General features: G+C 36.3%; 2 protein-coding genes across 2 annotated transcripts; one reads left to right on the top strand and one right to left on the bottom strand.

Annotated features, from left to right (window-relative positions):
• Nucleotides 1–297: 297 nt before the first annotated feature.
• Nucleotides 298–4,202, top strand: LOC130654009 (collagen alpha-1(I) chain-like). Its single transcript, XM_057456512.1, has 9 exons — nucleotides 298–532; nucleotides 702–811; nucleotides 2,350–2,436; nucleotides 2,516–2,581; nucleotides 2,918–2,962; nucleotides 3,044–3,518; nucleotides 3,606–3,643; nucleotides 3,721–3,764; nucleotides 4,052–4,202. The coding sequence occupies exons 2-9, from the start codon at nucleotides 707–709 to the stop codon at nucleotides 4,131–4,133; spliced, it is 942 nt and encodes a 313-aa protein (XP_057312495.1). The 5' UTR covers nucleotides 298–532; nucleotides 702–706; the 3' UTR covers nucleotides 4,134–4,202.
• Nucleotides 4,203–6,175: 1,973 nt separating this feature from the next.
• LOC130654005 (nuclear inhibitor of protein phosphatase 1-like) lies at nucleotides 6,176–15,847 on the bottom strand. The gene is made up of 7 exons (XM_057456508.1): nucleotides 15,621–15,847; nucleotides 10,858–10,918; nucleotides 10,360–10,513; nucleotides 9,590–9,822; nucleotides 8,384–8,525; nucleotides 8,136–8,203; nucleotides 6,176–7,749 (listed from the first exon to the last, which is right to left on the bottom strand). The coding sequence occupies exons 1-7, from the start codon at nucleotides 15,722–15,724 to the stop codon at nucleotides 7,423–7,425; spliced, it is 1,089 nt and encodes a 362-aa protein (XP_057312491.1). The 5' UTR covers nucleotides 15,725–15,847; the 3' UTR covers nucleotides 6,176–7,422.
• Between the last annotated feature and the right edge of the window lie 4 nt (nucleotides 15,848–15,851).

Below are 15,851 nucleotides of genomic sequence, written 5' to 3' on the forward strand. Positions count from 1 at the left end.
TCCTGATTAAACTCTGTTTAAAACCGAGGCTTAATTGGGACAAATTAGAAGTCACGGCCGTGTCTACGCCGTCACTGATATCAACCAAGAAAGTAACGCATTTTCAACGTGACACAGCTTCTTTTCATATCATATTTATGATAAAAGAACTTTAAGAAATATATTGGTAGCTTCAAAGTTTAGAAATATCTTGTTAGGTAGCCAGCTAGCTGTATTACTTTTTCTGATATCGGGATGGCGGAAAATTTTGCCTCGCCGTCTCGGTATAAAAAAAGAGAGTCCTGGGGTCGAGGCTGCATTGAAACAGCATGTCTCCATCTCGACGATCATTAATTGCACTTGCAGCACTATATAAATTTTTTTCGAGCGTTGGTTCGATTGTTCGAATAATCAAAATATAATCTCACGCATCATTTACGCTTGTACGAGCAACATCATACAGAAAGTGATGTAGAAAACGAAGTATCTCACTTCAGCATTATAATTTAAAATGGCGGATTGAAAAAAATATATTTATACTTTTTGAAAAGAGGTGAGATGCTTTTTGTGATCAGATATTTTTGGTCTAAGAATATTAATGCGAGAAACGTGTACCCCTTGAAATGAATTTTAAACTTTTTGTGATTCTATTAAATATAGCTACCCCTTTAGCTTAATCTAAGTTGCATAGCGTATGTTTATGGTGTATTTTATTTCTACAGAATTAATGATGTGGATGCGGATCCAGCTTCCTCTTTTGTTCATTTTGATCACGTGTTGCTTGTCTAAACACCACCGCAGCAACAAATACAGCAAATTTAACAACGTCAAGGTAAGGCAGTTTATACTCTACAGCCAATAGAAAACATCGAGAAGTGACCCAAAAGTTGTATCGTGCATGTTAAATTATTATCAAGATTTTGCCCTATCCTCGTGCCTAGGTTCTCTTGATTAAATAGCCGTTATTATTAGACCACATCCAACGTTAAAGGAAAAATATTCTAGGAACGAGAATTTTCCCTATAAGATTCACTAGGCTCTTATGTCAAGAATCAAACCAAGGTTAAAATACATATTCATCTGGTACTAGTACAACAGATCCAATCGGTTACATGATTCGTGTATTTGTGGGATTTGGAGTTAGCCCACTTCGTCCCCAGGGTTTGTTAGTCTGTTTATATTTGGACAGCCATCCAAATATAAAAAGCCTAACAAGCCCTGGGGACGAGGTTAAGAAATAACCTGAAATTATTATTCATAACAAACTTAACAGAGTATTAACATTTCAGTATAATAAAATTCTACCGTTATAAATATGTGTCGCCTAGCTAAAACCGGTATATGTTTTTATATGTTAAGAATAATTGATGAAATTGAGGCTTAACATGCAACAAAGGTCGTATGACTGTAACAAAAATCTACCTGATTCGTATAAAGAATCGTTTAAACGGATGTTTCCACAAGCTACGAGAACACATACAATCATTTTTATCTACATATAAGATATATGTTATGAAATTTAACTTTTAAACAAACGCTTGATATACGATAATGCGACAAAAAACTTGAAACTTGAATGGAAACATGAGGATAGGTTCCGCAACAAGTTTTATGGCTATAAACGCTTTAAAAATACTGCTTTCATGGGTTACTTTCACCACGTGGTTCTGAATTAATACCTTTCTTTTAAAAGTAACTAGTGCCTCAGTTCATTACTCCCAGCTTCGTCCCCACGCGGGTATTTTGTATCTTTTTTCACATCGGGATGGCGGATACGTATCACCTTTCCGATGTCAGAAGAGATACAAGATCCCCTGGGGACGAGGTTGCATTACTTCAAGTTGCTTTTGGTTGCAAGATTTTCACGTTCTCGTCCCTAGATTTTTTTGCTGTAATCGCCATCGTCAAGTTCACATAAGTTATATTTAAACCCTAAATTTTACTGTCTGTATATGATTTCACAAAAACTAAGTGACATCCAAAACCACTGTTATTTAATGCCAGACAACGTGCACAATACACAATAGACATATTTATAAAATTTTAAGGTCGCGTTACTATTATTTTTCTGATGATATTCTTGCGCTTTTTGACAACCTCTTCCCCAGGAATTTTTACCTTTTTGACATTAAAACCGAAGGCGAAAAAGCCATCAAGTAAGCGCTAGTGGCTTCGATAATAGACGAAAAACCCTGAGGAGGAGGAGGAGGAGGAGGATGACTTTTGATTTATCGCCAAAAGTCACTAACAAATTTCGCCGGTCAGTAACCGGTTGCTTATATAAAAATATAATATTACTTTTGAAATAAACTTATCACGTTGAGCAACTTTTTTCCACACAATCGTTTCAAATTATCGTATCTATTTCAGACGGTAAAAGTAAAGAAAACAAGAATAGCTGAAGCACCGAAACACCATGCGAAAAAGTTCAATATTGAAGCTTCTCCACAAAGCATTGTAAGTGTGCTGGGTTTAAATATTGTTTCAATGGTAATTTCCCGCGCTTTTTAATATGTTTTCATCTTTTTAACTTCAGCTTGGAGATTCCATGCAAATTAAAATGAAAGGCGCTGACGGAATGGATGGTGCGGACGGACCTGATGTAAGTTACCTACTTCATGTTGGTGGTTACAGTGGAACCTTCCCTTAAACAGACACTTGCGGTTGCGGTCAAACATTATTGATTGCTTTAGAAAAGTTCCCGCTTTGGAAAGATGCGATCTAAAAAAATATTCTAAATTTAAATAGTTCTGTGTGTTTGCAGACCTTTCACAATATTGTTAGAAAAATCAAAAATAAAGAAATAAAAATAACTACTAATTCTAATTGACAATCAGCAGCTGCATTGTATAAAACAACCAATCGTATTTTATAGACTAATCAGCTAAAAATCATGTAAATAATCTACATGTAATTAATTTATGAATTTTAATTTTAGGGTCCAACTGGGCCCGCAGGTCCATCTGGTCCACCTGGTATTCCAGTAAGTTCGTTTTTTATATTTAAACATACTAACAGGTACAGATCTTTTTTGATGATCAAAAGTCTTATGTTTTTGTTATAGGGTCCAAAGGGAGATCCAGGAATTTGTCAACCCAGTGAATGCGACTATTTGAACATCATGCCTATGGTAGCTCGCGTAACTTCACTAGAAAGGTACGCCACTGAGGGCGGGCCAGGAATGAGTGGTGGTGTTGACAGTTCCGAAGCTGGAGGAGGTGGCGAAGGTCGTGCTGAATCTAATGGTTTAGGAGGTGGCGCAGGTTTTGGTGGTGGAGGCGGTGTTGGTTCGCCTGGCGGTGGTGGTGGAGGAGGAGGCGGTGGTGGTGGAGCAGACAGCGCTACTAGTACTACATTTGACAAACCGGCACCACCTCCAGGACCTCCTCCTCCTCCACCTCCACCTCCTCCCCCACCACCCCCGCCACCAGGTACTGCTGGAGGCGGTGGAGGTGGAGGCGGCAGTGGAACAGGTGGCGGTGGAGGTGGGGGATCTGGCGGTGGAGGTGGTGTTTCTACAGATCCAAAAACAGGTTCAAGTAAGTTAAAAAACTTTCCTTATTCTATTACACTAAAAAAATCCGCTCAATGACTGTTTTTAAACTTTTTCTTTCTTCTTTCTTTAGAAAAAGAATTTAATAGCCGGAAACCAACCAGGGATGAGGTAGAATATTAAACGCATTTAGCTGTATTTTCCATTGTGTGTTTTTACTGTTTTAATTTTGTAACTACTTATTTTAGGATTCACCTCGAGGTAACGAAGCAAACAGCATCAAACGAGATGAGTAAGTAGGCTTTTTCTCATTTTCTATTGTTTTTTTGGGGACAGCGAGACAGACAAGTTTCTCATTTGTTATTGTTGTACTATATTATGATATCTTATGACAAGTCGCCTGGGGAAGACAAGGGGCATGAAAAACGTCCGGCCAAGTATAATTACCTTAAAATGCCGGATGCTCCAACAGACTACTCATTTTGATATCAACCGGCGAGATTTTTAACTAGAAAATGAAGCTTCAGAACGATCATGTGACTTCTAAAACATTCTTTGTTTACTGTTTTCTTTTTGTAGAATAAATGATCAAACCAATAGAGAATACTGGCAGAAGTTTGAAATGAAAATAAAAAATGGCATCCCAATTGACGAAAGTTGAGCTCTTGTACTAAAAATTACTTTGTATATAATATATATTTTTACAGAAAAATATGCAATATGTGTTTTATACTGTCATGAATATCAACACTTGAAAAAGCGGTGGAAGAAGTCATAGCCAACTATGATATCAGATATTATTTGTGTGTATGTGTATGTAGGAGGTGAGGGCTGGGGGTGAGGAGTGGGGGGATGAGAGGGGACAATAAATTCCGAAATATTTTACCACATTTACCAGCATTTGGAAACAAAAGAGAATGAAATGTCGATTAACTCCCCTCCCTATCAAATTACTACACCCTTGACTCATCAACAAGACAAAAGAAAAACCAGAGACGAGGGTGAAATTAATGCTGATCAACTTCCACCCTTGACTTGAAACCTCCCTGGGGAAAAGCTGGTTTTCTTTACTTTACGATGTTCGCGAATCTTTCGCGGGAATTGCTTAGAGAATAGTCTTCTTACATTCGTGCCAGTTTTCTATGACATCTTCCATTCCTAACTCAAATTAATCAGTTAATGCAGAAAATATCTTATATTCGCGAGTCAGAATATTTTTTTGAGATAATTAAATTTCGCGAATAACTTACTTTAGTATTTTTTTATGCGAGAAAATTTTCTTGATGAATCAGAACGAAGAATCGCGATTACTTTCTAAGGTAACCATACCATCCTAAGTCCGCTGTAACTATTTGTAAATGAACTTTCACAAGTTCAAACTGCATGACCATGATATCAAAATGTCATTTCTTTTTTACTCTTAAAGTTAGGGTAATAGAAAACTACAAATAACAGAGATACTGGTTTTTTACATTGTTCTAAAACCCAGCAGTACAGTGCAGTTAGTCTTAATATATCTAGCTCGCTTGATGTGCCTAATTTACAACCATATATATAAAATAATGTCTGGCCTAAAAAACAACAGTTTTCCTCAGGCCAAAACGAAATGCTGTCGTCGCAACTATTTTCAAGTTGAAAAAACCTTCACATTAAATATGAGGATGTTTATTAGATAAATCTGTTGTTTTGCATCTTCGTTTTAACGTGCTCTACTTTTAGTATTATACCATGTACCAACGATGTTACCATGTCACGTGTAGCATTTCGAACCATCATTACATAAAAAAATTATTGTTTGGAGAGTCGTTTAAATTTTTAAGGTAAAATTTAGCGTACTGATGTACATCTGAGTAAAGTACAGAAAGACCGCGTTCTTTAGTCTCTACATTTATATCTTCTCTTACTCTACTACGCATGCTCACCAAAACCCTCCTCCATAGAGCCGAAGCGAAACTGCATATCGATTATCTTTTGAACATCGGAAATACCGCGTATAACTTGAGGTGTCGAACTAATAAATTCGCTAAACTGTCTCTCCATAATTTATTGGACACTTTATGCGTGGATATTATAGGAGTGGATGAACGAAACGAGCTTTTTTTCGCCCGAAAGTTTCAGTTTATAAAAACTAGCTTAATGTGAGAATTTATTTTTATATTTGAATTTTAATAAAATCCGCGCCAAAATTATGAAATACTCATTTTATAAGATACACTGAAGAAGAGGACAAATTTTACTATAGTGAGTTACAACACTTTTTAACGCCAAATAATTTTGGCCGACTTTTTTCAGCGACCAAGCAATTTTAGCAACTTGAGTTTTTTCGCCGATTTTTGCTTTTTATATCCTGTGAATTAAGAATTAGAATGCCTAAATAATAAAGATTTTTAGGTTTTTTGGAGTTAAAATTATTATATAAAAAGGATAATTCGTTAAATTTTTTTGCATGTATGATTATACCCATTTATATCAATAGTGTTTGCTTTAAAAAACAATCGCTTTTTTCGAACATTAGTAGGCATTAAGGTAAGTCGGCAAAAAGTAACATGTTGATAAATTTTGCCGGTAAGAAGTGAATAAATTTTTGCTGAAGTTTTTTAAACTTAATGTACCGGACGATATTCTAAAAATCCTTAAGTAATCTACTTTCCTTGGGGTCTTGCTTGTAGTAGCTATCCAAGTAGAAATTAAAAATAAACAAAGTTTGAAAAAAAACCACCACCATTTTCTTTCCCTTACAAAATTACAAAAAAACTTTTCGTCAATTATCGTCATCGTCATTTTTATTGTCAAAATTTCGACTAACACCAGCAAGGAGGTCAACCCTTAAAACTAAAATGTTTGTTTACTGGAAGAACAGGTAAAACTGTTCTATATATTTCTTCTTCTTCTTTTTTTTCTTCTTCGTCGTCATTTTACATCATCGTAGATGTTTGTACAGTCTGTCAAGGATTTGCTCTAATGTATCAACTTTAAGTAAAACTGACAATAGAGTCTTTTGTTTCATCATCATCATCATCATTAGTCATCATCACCTTTGTCTTTCGGCCAACGTGAGCAAGTATGCCAGAACTTGAAGAACAGTAAAGAGTTCTCGTTTACTCGATAAATTGCCTTCAGCTTCATGCTTGTTTGTCATCACAAAAGGCTTTATTTGTTGTTGTTTGTTTTTGTTGTTTTGTCTTTTGGCTAACGTGAGCAAGTACGCCACAACTTGAAGAACAGTAAAGAGTTCTCGTTTACTCCATAAATTGCCTTCAGCTTCATGCTTTTTTGTCATCACAAAAGGCTACATTTGTTGTTGTTTGTTGTTGTTGTTCGTCTTTCGGCTAACGTGAGCAAGTACGCCACAACTTGAAGAACAGTAAAGAGTTCTCGTTTACTCCATAAATTGCCTTCAGCTTCATGCTTTTTTGTCATCACAAAAGGCTACATTTGTTGTTGTTTGTTGTTGTTGTTCGTCTTTCGGCTAACGTGAGCAAGTACGCCACAACTTGAAGAACAGTAAAGAGTTCTCGTTTACTCGATAAATTGCCTTCAGCTTCATGCGTGTTCGCCATCACAAAGGCTTTGTTGCTGTTGTTTGTTGTTGTTGTTGTTGTTTCGTCTTTTGGCTAACGTGAGCAAGTATGCCACAACTTGAAGAACAGTAAAGAGTTCCCGTCTACTCTTGTACATGATCCTAATAACATTTTCACCGGTTGCTGTTGGTGCTGGTCATGGTCGCAGCTGACTAAGGGCAGGGGCGCCACTCCCTGGATAGTTGTATTGAACTATCTGCTACCCTATTAGGGAGAAGAGGTACGTACGTCAACACATAAATACACACTATATTTAGACGAAATATTCCAAAATATCACTATGTACACATTTAAAAAACCTCTCCGATACTCTTCTTCAAAGTTAAAGCTGTTAATTCACTGCGTTTACCCGTTGGCTACTTACTTCTACTACACGCTTAAGAGGTTTTGCGCCTTGGGTTTTCTACCCGGCCACGCCTCTTTCATGTATTTCTTTTTGTGCGGTTCTTGGCTATTGCGCTCTATAGTTTCAATCGGTGTAATTCGAGTGACTTGAGGAATGTTTGTAACAACAGCACGTTTAAAGAAGACGTCAGGCTCTTCAACGTCTGGTGCGGACGAAATTTTCAATCCCGCATTTATCGACGAGTCAGGAGTTATATCGCTATATAAGTTATTTGTTTGAAAGTCTTGTTGGGTCTTTGTGATGCGTGCATCCGTGTTTTCATGGTCCGAATTTGTGCTGAGTTTACGTTGCTAAAAGAAAACGTTAAAAAAGAAAAGTTTACTATTAATTTTCGATAAGCGCTGAGTTGCTGCAAGCATCAAGATGTCTCGCGAAGATTTGAGAGTTTCGTATTCCTTGCAATAAAATCGAAATTTGATACTAAATCAGTAGACTAAATTTTGACTTAAAGTTTAGCTGTGTTGTATTTTTTCAGTTTTTCTTTTATCTTTTGAGATTTCGCAAGAATAAATTTTAACGGTTTTTCTTTCATCTTTTGAGATTTCGCAAGAATAAATTTTCGCGTTTAAGCAACTTAGGCGTGTCTTGCGTAAAAAACTCTTGCGGAAAATGAGGTAAAGTTACCGCAAAAGTTTCTTTCCTTAAGTAAAATTTTATTCAAAAGAAATAACCTTACCTTGTTCGGTAGTATAATTTCGGTGGAGATGAGATTACGGAAACGACCAATAGTTGGATCAACATCCTCTGCAAAATAAAAATCAACGAAAATTTAGATTATGCAGAAATACATAGCGAAAATTTTTTCTGAACTTTTGTTGCGTAAATTTCAAAAAATCTTAAAAATCTCTGAAGAAGGGTTCAGTTCAGTAAAATCACTCTTAAAAAATACAAATTAAAAAAGAATGTTTAAACAGACAATCTTACCTGGATTGATGATGGTGTCTTCTTCGGAGAACGACACACCATGTGAACTTCTTCTTCGTTTTCGCGAGAGAAGGTTATTAGAGTCATCGATGGGTAGAGTGGCGAGTCGACGATTGTGTGCAGTGTTGAATTCCGTCAGGTCCTACACGTTGGAAAAATGTTATTTTTTTAAAAAAAAACATAAACGTACGAGAAAAAAAAAGTATTAAAAATAATACGGCCTTTAGCACAGGGCTCATACCCAAGTGTACGTAGTCAAAAGTTTTCTCCTGAATATCGCGTTTTTTGCAAGTTTTTTTCACAAGATTTTTAAATATAGTCCAAATTTCCAAACTTCCATGGTGCGCTACTAACCATGTTACTATTACAAAAGGGGTTTTTCTTTCTGGTCCATCTTTTAACACAGAATGAATTCGTTTTGTGTGACACTAAGAATCGCGAGCGGAACCATGTGAAAGAAATTACTTTGCTTTTTAAAGAATAGAGCTGACATTTTTCTCTCTAAAATACACACATTTTTTCTACGCCAATATATAAACAACACCTGCAAATGACATCTTCAAGGAAAAAGTGCCCCTCGTGAGAAACGTAACAGGTCATATATTATTATTATTATTATTTTATTATTATTATTTTTGTCACCGGTTCAGTTTGTCAGTCATAACATTTTCAGGTTTTCTCTTGCTTTTTCTTCTTCTTCTTCTTCTTCTTCTTGGTCGTCGTTAAGGCTGTCAAAGATTTGACCCAAATAAATCAACTTTTTAAGTAACTGATAATGGAGTCTTGTGTATTATCTTTATTTTCTTTATCATCATTCCTCATCTTCATATTCGTCGCTGTTGCATGGCTAACGTGAGCAAGTACGCCACAACTTGAAGAACAGTAAAGAGTTCTCGTTTACTCGATAAATTGCCTTCAGCTTCATGCTTCTTTGCCATCACAAAAGGCTTCATTTGTTGTTGTTTGTTTTTGTTGTTTTGTCTTTTGGCTAACGTGAGCAAGTACGCCACAACTTGAAGAACAGTAAAGAGTTCTCGTCTACTCTTGTACATGATCCTGTTACCATTTTCACCGAGTGCTGTTGGTGGTGGTCATGGTCACGGCTGACTAAGGGCAAGGTCGCCACTCCCTGGATAGCACTTACTGTACTATCTGCTACCCCATACTTACTATACAATACGATTGCTTGAATATAAAAATACTCACGTTTAATTCATGCTCAGCTTCAGGTAAACCCAATAGGCTGACGTTATTAGAGTCGCTTTCCGTGTTTTCATTTACACTAGAATTTAAAGAGGTGTCTATCGCGTTTGGCATATTTGGTTTTTCTCTCAACATCCAAGTTCTTGTAGATGCACCGAAACTGAACACTTCGTCTATAGGTAACTGCATTGGATGGTTTGCTTCTAAACGGATTGAGCCTAAAAACGTTCCATGTGCTGAAAAGAAAGACGAGAAGTTCATGAGAAGGCTGGTATTCAAAAATCTAAAAAAGTACCTAGGGCATTTAGAACTAAAAAACATTTCAGAAGTAGGGGGGAGTGTCCTTGATCTGTTCTTGATCCGCACTTATGTATTGTTGCTCTGACTTCGCAATTCACGGGTGGAAATTTAAGAAAACTTGTCAAAATCGTAAGAAAGATTAAAGAAGATTTTAATGGTGTTTTAGGGGAGGAAATGACATAATTTATACTTTTTGGAAAAAATTTATCTCTGAAATAAAATGAACATACGAACAAAAAAGAAACAAGAACAAAGGTCTGAAGGAAGATAAATGCATTGTCAGATTTATAGGTGAAAAAGACAAACAAAAATATTTGAAGTTTTTAAATTCTTTAGTTTTTCTTAAACAGAATTAAAGAGAATTTAACGAGGGTGCTTGCTTGCCACAATGTGACACTGAAAAAAAATCTCTTAAGCGTAGGAGCCAAAGTGGAATAAAACTGAAGTAAAAAAAAAAAGTAATAAACACTCACTACTTCCTAAGTCGACTATAAACATTCTTTGTAGTTGCTTGTGGTATACAATAACAGCATGTGCCCGTGAACAGGAGTTGTGATCTATGGTAAAATCTATATATTCCTTTTGACGACCAAAGAAAAAATGTGTTTTGCCATCAACTATAAATTTCTAAAAAAATAAGACAAATCTATGATTTTTCAAATTAAAGTATAAAACAAATTCACTGAGCTGCGGGTTTTGCTATAATGAAAGGTCAGAAGGAGATTTACTCTGCTATAAAATTCAAAAATTAAAAAAAAAATCTGTTTATTTTTTTTTTCACCTTTCCCAACCTACCTTTTTAGGTAAGACAAAAAGATAAGACCGATAGGAAAAACAAGACTACAAATATTAAAAAATAGTCGTTAGCCCATGGAAAAATCCACGAGTTCGCCCGTTGCAGTTAACCTGAGTGACAGACAGACGGAAGGATAGACGTATACGGGCATTAAAATATACATAAAAAACTGAACCTCGATTAGTTTTCCATCTTTCATGACATCCAGATGCATACCAGCTGGAGGCTTACCAGCCCTATAAAGTAAACAAAGAGAAAGTTGATGTGTTGCTGAAAATTAAATTGTGTTGGTCGGATCTAATATCAAAACAACTAAAAGAGGCCAAACAAAGATATAAAAAGTGGCTAATTTAACATGTTAACTTGCAACTTTAATCTCTGCATTGTTGATTTCATTTTTTAGGTTTCAGCTACATTTGCATGTAATTGCCACTGTATTTATTTTTCAAACAGCACCAAAGTTACAGTATATCTTATTTGTTTTGAATAAATATTGTTTGCGTAAAGGCATTTGACACAAGAAAAGGTAAACCATTTAACTTGCAATTGTTAAACAAGATATGTGTACCTAGGAAACTGTAATTGTTATTCAAAAAAAATTGCAACAAACATTGCTATATCTCATTACATAAGTGGTAAGCAACAAATGACATTTGTCATTAAATTTTTTTTTTTACCACAAAGAAAGATTTAACTCAACCCCCAACTCCCACCCCTTGCCCAAAATGTTACATAGAGTTTGTCAAAAGTTTTGCCAAAAAAGTAAAAAAAAAATGGATTTGATATAAATTTTGAAGACTATGAGTGTACTAACTTGTATTGTAAGTTAGTTGATACAAGCTACAAAAGAAATGATGCACATTATCAGCATCAGTCATATTAATGGGAAATCAGTAATTACTGATTTCCAATTAATATATCATTAAAGGGAAAAAGAACAAAAACTCTTTTAGGTGAAATATAATTATTTTTACCAACGTTTCAGCCATACCATGGCGCATTTCCAAATGAAATCTATAGAAAAAACCGATGAAATGTTTTCTGGAAATTAGAGTCAAAACTAAACCAGTTTTATATTCATCAAGCACAAAGCTACAAAAATTGCTATAAACGCAACTCAAAGAGAGCTTAGTAATCCGTAGGGACAAACCTATACTCAATAGAAATTTAGGAATAATTCACTTGAGTTCTGAAAAGTTCTTCCGTGAAAAGAGCAAATTTATACAAAAAGTCGATTAAGCTTGCCCTCACATATATGCCAATTTTGGTGAGTTAGCAAGAATTCCGAACTTTATTAGCCAGTGTATAATCCAGACACGCTGAAAGATGTATAAATACGCATGTCTCTGGCTGTGTTTGTATTTAGATGTCAAAACCATCATAGATGGCATCTCAGGGCTTACACAGATGTCTCAATGAGTTGTTAGCGTTGATCAGCCTGGGTGAAAAACATATTGTCAAGCCCTTGTTTATTTATTTAATAATTACATGTATGATGATTGCATGTATGATAATTTGTCTGATGATGATGTTGTAGAAGGGCCAGCTATGCAGATCAATGGGTAGTGGAGGCTATTAGGAAATTGAAGATTGGCAAGGCTGCAGGAGTATCAGGTATTGTTGCAGAAATGGTAAAATCATCAGGATATATTGGAGTTGAGCTTATTACAAGTCTTGCTAATCAGATTATAAGGGATGGTGCAATTCCCAGTTAGTGGCAGTCAAGTGTAATAGTGAATTGTTTCCAGGGCAAGGGCGATGCATTAGAAAGAGGTAACTATAGAGGTTTGAAGTTGGTTGATCAAGTAATGAAAGTTATTGAAAGAGTGATTGATATAAGTTACTTAGAGAAAGAATTGATAAAGATAAAATGCAATTTGGTTTTGTTCTAGGGCGTGGCACTACAGATGCAATATTTTTACTCAGACAGCTTCAGGCAAAATAGAGATTCTTTCTCTTTCCTAAATACTTTTATTTAGGAAAGAGAAAGAATCTCTATTTTGCCTTTGTAAATTCAGAGAAAACTTTTGATAAAGTGCCACATAAAGTTATTTGGTGGGCTATGAGAAAATTAGGTGTGGATGAGTGGCTAGTTACAATGGTAAGTCTATGTACAGCAATGCTAGAAGTCGTGTCAAGATTAACAATTCACTTAGTGATGAATTTAGTGTGCAGATGATTTGGTTCTCATAGCAGAGTTGATGGAAGAATTAGTTGAAAAGTTTGAGAAGTGGAAGAAAGGACTAGAAGAGAAAGGGTTAAGGGTGAACGCAGCAAAGTTTGAAGTCATGTTTAGTAGCATTGCAGCCAAGTGTGACCTTCTAGTTGCAAAGTAGCCTTGTGTAGTTTGCAGGGGTTGGTAGTGACTCAATTTTATGTCAAATTTGCAAGCATTGGGTACATAAGAAGTGTAGTAATATTGGTGGAAGGTTAAGAGCTGACATTCAGTTTGTATGCAAGCGTTGCAAAGGTGAGATTATCGAGAATGCAGTATTTCCAGCTTTAATGATGTACAACAGTGGCTTGTTAGAGATAGTTGAGAACTTCTGTTACTTAGGTGATATGTTGGGCAGTGAAGAGGGTGTTGGAAGAAGTGTTACTTGCAGGATAGGTTATGCTTGAAAAAAGTTCCGAGAGTTACTTCTTATGTTGACCAGCAGAGTCTTGTCAATTGAGGTAAAAGGTAGGCTGTATGAGGCCTGTGTTGTAAGAAGTGTTATGTTGTACGGTAGTGAGACATAGGCAGTGAAGCAGGAAGATCTTGATCGTTTAGAAAGGAATGATATGAGAATGGTTAGGTAGATGTGTAACGCCAGTCTGAGAGACAGAAAGAGTGCAGATGAGCTAAGAAGCAGGTTAAGTATCCGTAGAATTAAAGATGTTATCCAGATAAGAAGATTAAATTGGCTGCGGCAGAATGGGGGGGGGGGGATAATTGGGTAAGAAAGTGTAGAGACTTGATAGTTCCTGGGGCAAAGCCCAGAGGCAGACCGAGAAGGACTTGGCAGGAGGTTATAAGGACAGACTTGATACAGGAGAAGTTGAGTTTAGATCTAACACAGTCTATTAAGCCGAGAATGATGATGATGAGAATGATGATTATGTTAATTCACGTTATAATATTCAAACATACATAATTACAACTTTTTTCTCTATTTCGTAGGCCTGAGTAGCGTTTTAAACTTCAACATATGTATTTTTTAGTGGGTTATTCTAGGTCACGTTTTACAACAGGTAGAGCAGGGTTGAGAGTAAAGGTTTGTCAGAATGAGGCCTGAGGAGTTTCTGTTGCAAATCAATTGTGATCATACTTCCTGTGATTAGAACCATGAAGGGTATGTGTTCTGATGTGGCCTATCTCCTCTTCTGTCAAACTTGTGTTTGTTTTTGATTTTCTTTAAAGTAAGTGGCGCCGTAGATTAGTGGTTATAGCTCTCGTACCCTGTGCGGGAGACCATGGTTCGATTCCTCTTGACGGCAATTCAACATGGGTGAGTGAATGTTACTATAGCCCCAGGTTAACCCAAGCCATGTGAGGGAAATTGGGGAGATGGCTCCATGTGTGGGCCGTTGGATGTTGCCGGGAGTTGTCTAGTAGAACGCGGGCCCTAATTGGGTCTGCGTAGCTCAAAATGAGCATTAAATGCTCAAGGACTCTCCATCTAAGCCATAGCCCCTGCTGGAAATAATAGACAGGGTATATCCCTCGATATTAGTGAGATTAGCCATGTAAAATATGCACATCCATCCAAGTACTATGGATAAGGCCACCGTTGAAAATATGTTTCGTTAGCGTCATTTCTAATTATAAAAGTGAGTTGGTTGGACAGTCGGATAAAAATTTTTCCCAAAAAATTACAAAAATGCTATATTTCGTAGCCAAATTTTGTTATTCGTTTTAAATGTACATGTCGAAGAATGTTCGTGGATTGTTTGGTTTATTTTTTACAAATTTACTGACTCCCCGACTCAACTTTTGCCTTTTTTGCCTTCGGTCAGGTGACGCTAACCAATTATATTTTTGACGGTGGCCTAAGTGAGTCACCCGTTTAAAACTTTTCTACTGTGGCTATTAGCATCTTTTATAATAATGTTCTAAATCTAAACTACATCATGCAAACGATATTTAATTCCAAAATCAAAAAATTTCTCTATTGGAAAATAAAATTTGGAACAAACTGGTCCACACTTTACCGTCTGCATTATTTTGCATAAGAAATCTAGGGGGATATAAACAAAGAGGGTGCCGATAAGCCGCAAACGCCCACATATATACGAGCGTGTTCGGGCAACTTTTCAAACAAAATTGGCGGTTGTCCCCCGAAACCGCCCTCACTTTCCCGAACTTGCCCGGAACATGCAATTCCTTGTAACAAACCATGCGGGCGATGGTTGGGAAGAAGCCACTTGAAGAGAAAGGAGTTATTAAAGTTTATATATAAGTTATTTAAAAAGTAAACTTCTTCAAAAACCAACAAAAACGCTGCCACATAGTAGGTTTATTTTAATTTTTATAGTTTTTTTGAATCATATTTAGTGTCTGTTTTTTTCGGGCATTGTTCGGTTCTATGCAGGTTTTTTCGGGTAAATACTTGAATTTTTTTCAAAACGCCGAACTCGCCTGAAAACGCCCGCACTTTTTACGCGGTATGCGGCTTATCGGCACCCTCGTTATAAACAACATGCATCATCAGAATGAAACCTGTTTTATAATATTATACCCTACACCCTAAGAAACAAAGGATCAATTCTGATTTATAACATATATATAAAAGTCGTTGTAAAAACATTAGTACTCTTTTCTGTAGACAAATTTAACAAGGTTAAAAGGGTGGGAAGTTGAGTAAATTTCTTGTAATAAATGCCGCTAAAAAAGGGGACATCATTTGTTAGTGTAGTGGTAAGTTTAACACAAAAGGGAAAAAATTTAACGCTTACCATTTTGGCACTTCATATGAAGGTTTTACTGCAGGAGGTGCACCAGTTGGCCTGGCAAAACCTCTGGCTTTTTTGCGCACGAGAGCTGCTTTCGCATCCGCCATTGTCGATTCGAACGTTGTAGTATATTTATCGTTACCGGTTGATGGTTTAAAAGTCTGGGACGAGTTTCTTTACTCAGTCAGGAGGAGGAGGGGAGAAGAGAGTTGGTGGAGGAAGCCGAGGGGGAAG

Source organism: Hydractinia symbiolongicarpus, chromosome 8 (assembly GCF_029227915.1).
Source record: "Hydractinia symbiolongicarpus strain clone_291-10 chromosome 8, HSymV2.1, whole genome shotgun sequence".
NCBI lineage: Eukaryota > Metazoa > Cnidaria > Hydrozoa > Anthoathecata > Hydractiniidae > Hydractinia > Hydractinia symbiolongicarpus.

What these genes read in the sequence shown, in the direction of transcription:
- LOC130654005 (XM_057456508.1), bottom strand. Translation starts at nt 15,724, where the DNA reads ATGGCGGATGCGAAAGCAGCTCTCGTGCGCAAAAAAGCCAGAGGTTTT. An exon ending in AAGCTGAGCATGAATTAAAC is followed by an intron (nt 8,526 to 9,589) that starts GTGAGTATTTTT and finishes TCCAACGTGTAG; the next exon opens with GACCTGACGGAATTCAACAC. An exon ending in AAATTATACTACCGAACAAG is followed by an intron (nt 7,750 to 8,135) that starts GTAAGGTTATTT and finishes GTTTTCTTTTAG; the next exon opens with CAACGTAAACTCAGCACAAA.
- LOC130654009 (XM_057456512.1), top strand. Translation starts at nt 707, where the DNA reads ATGATGTGGATGCGGATCCAGCTTCCTCTTTTGTTCATTTTGATCACG. An exon ending in AGATCCAAAAACAGGTTCAA is followed by an intron (nt 3,519 to 3,605) that starts GTAAGTTAAAAA and finishes TTCTTTCTTTAG; the next exon opens with AAAAAGAATTTAATAGCCGG. An exon ending in GGAAACCAACCAGGGATGAG is followed by an intron (nt 3,644 to 3,720) that starts GTAGAATATTAA and finishes TACTTATTTTAG; the next exon opens with GATTCACCTCGAGGTAACGA.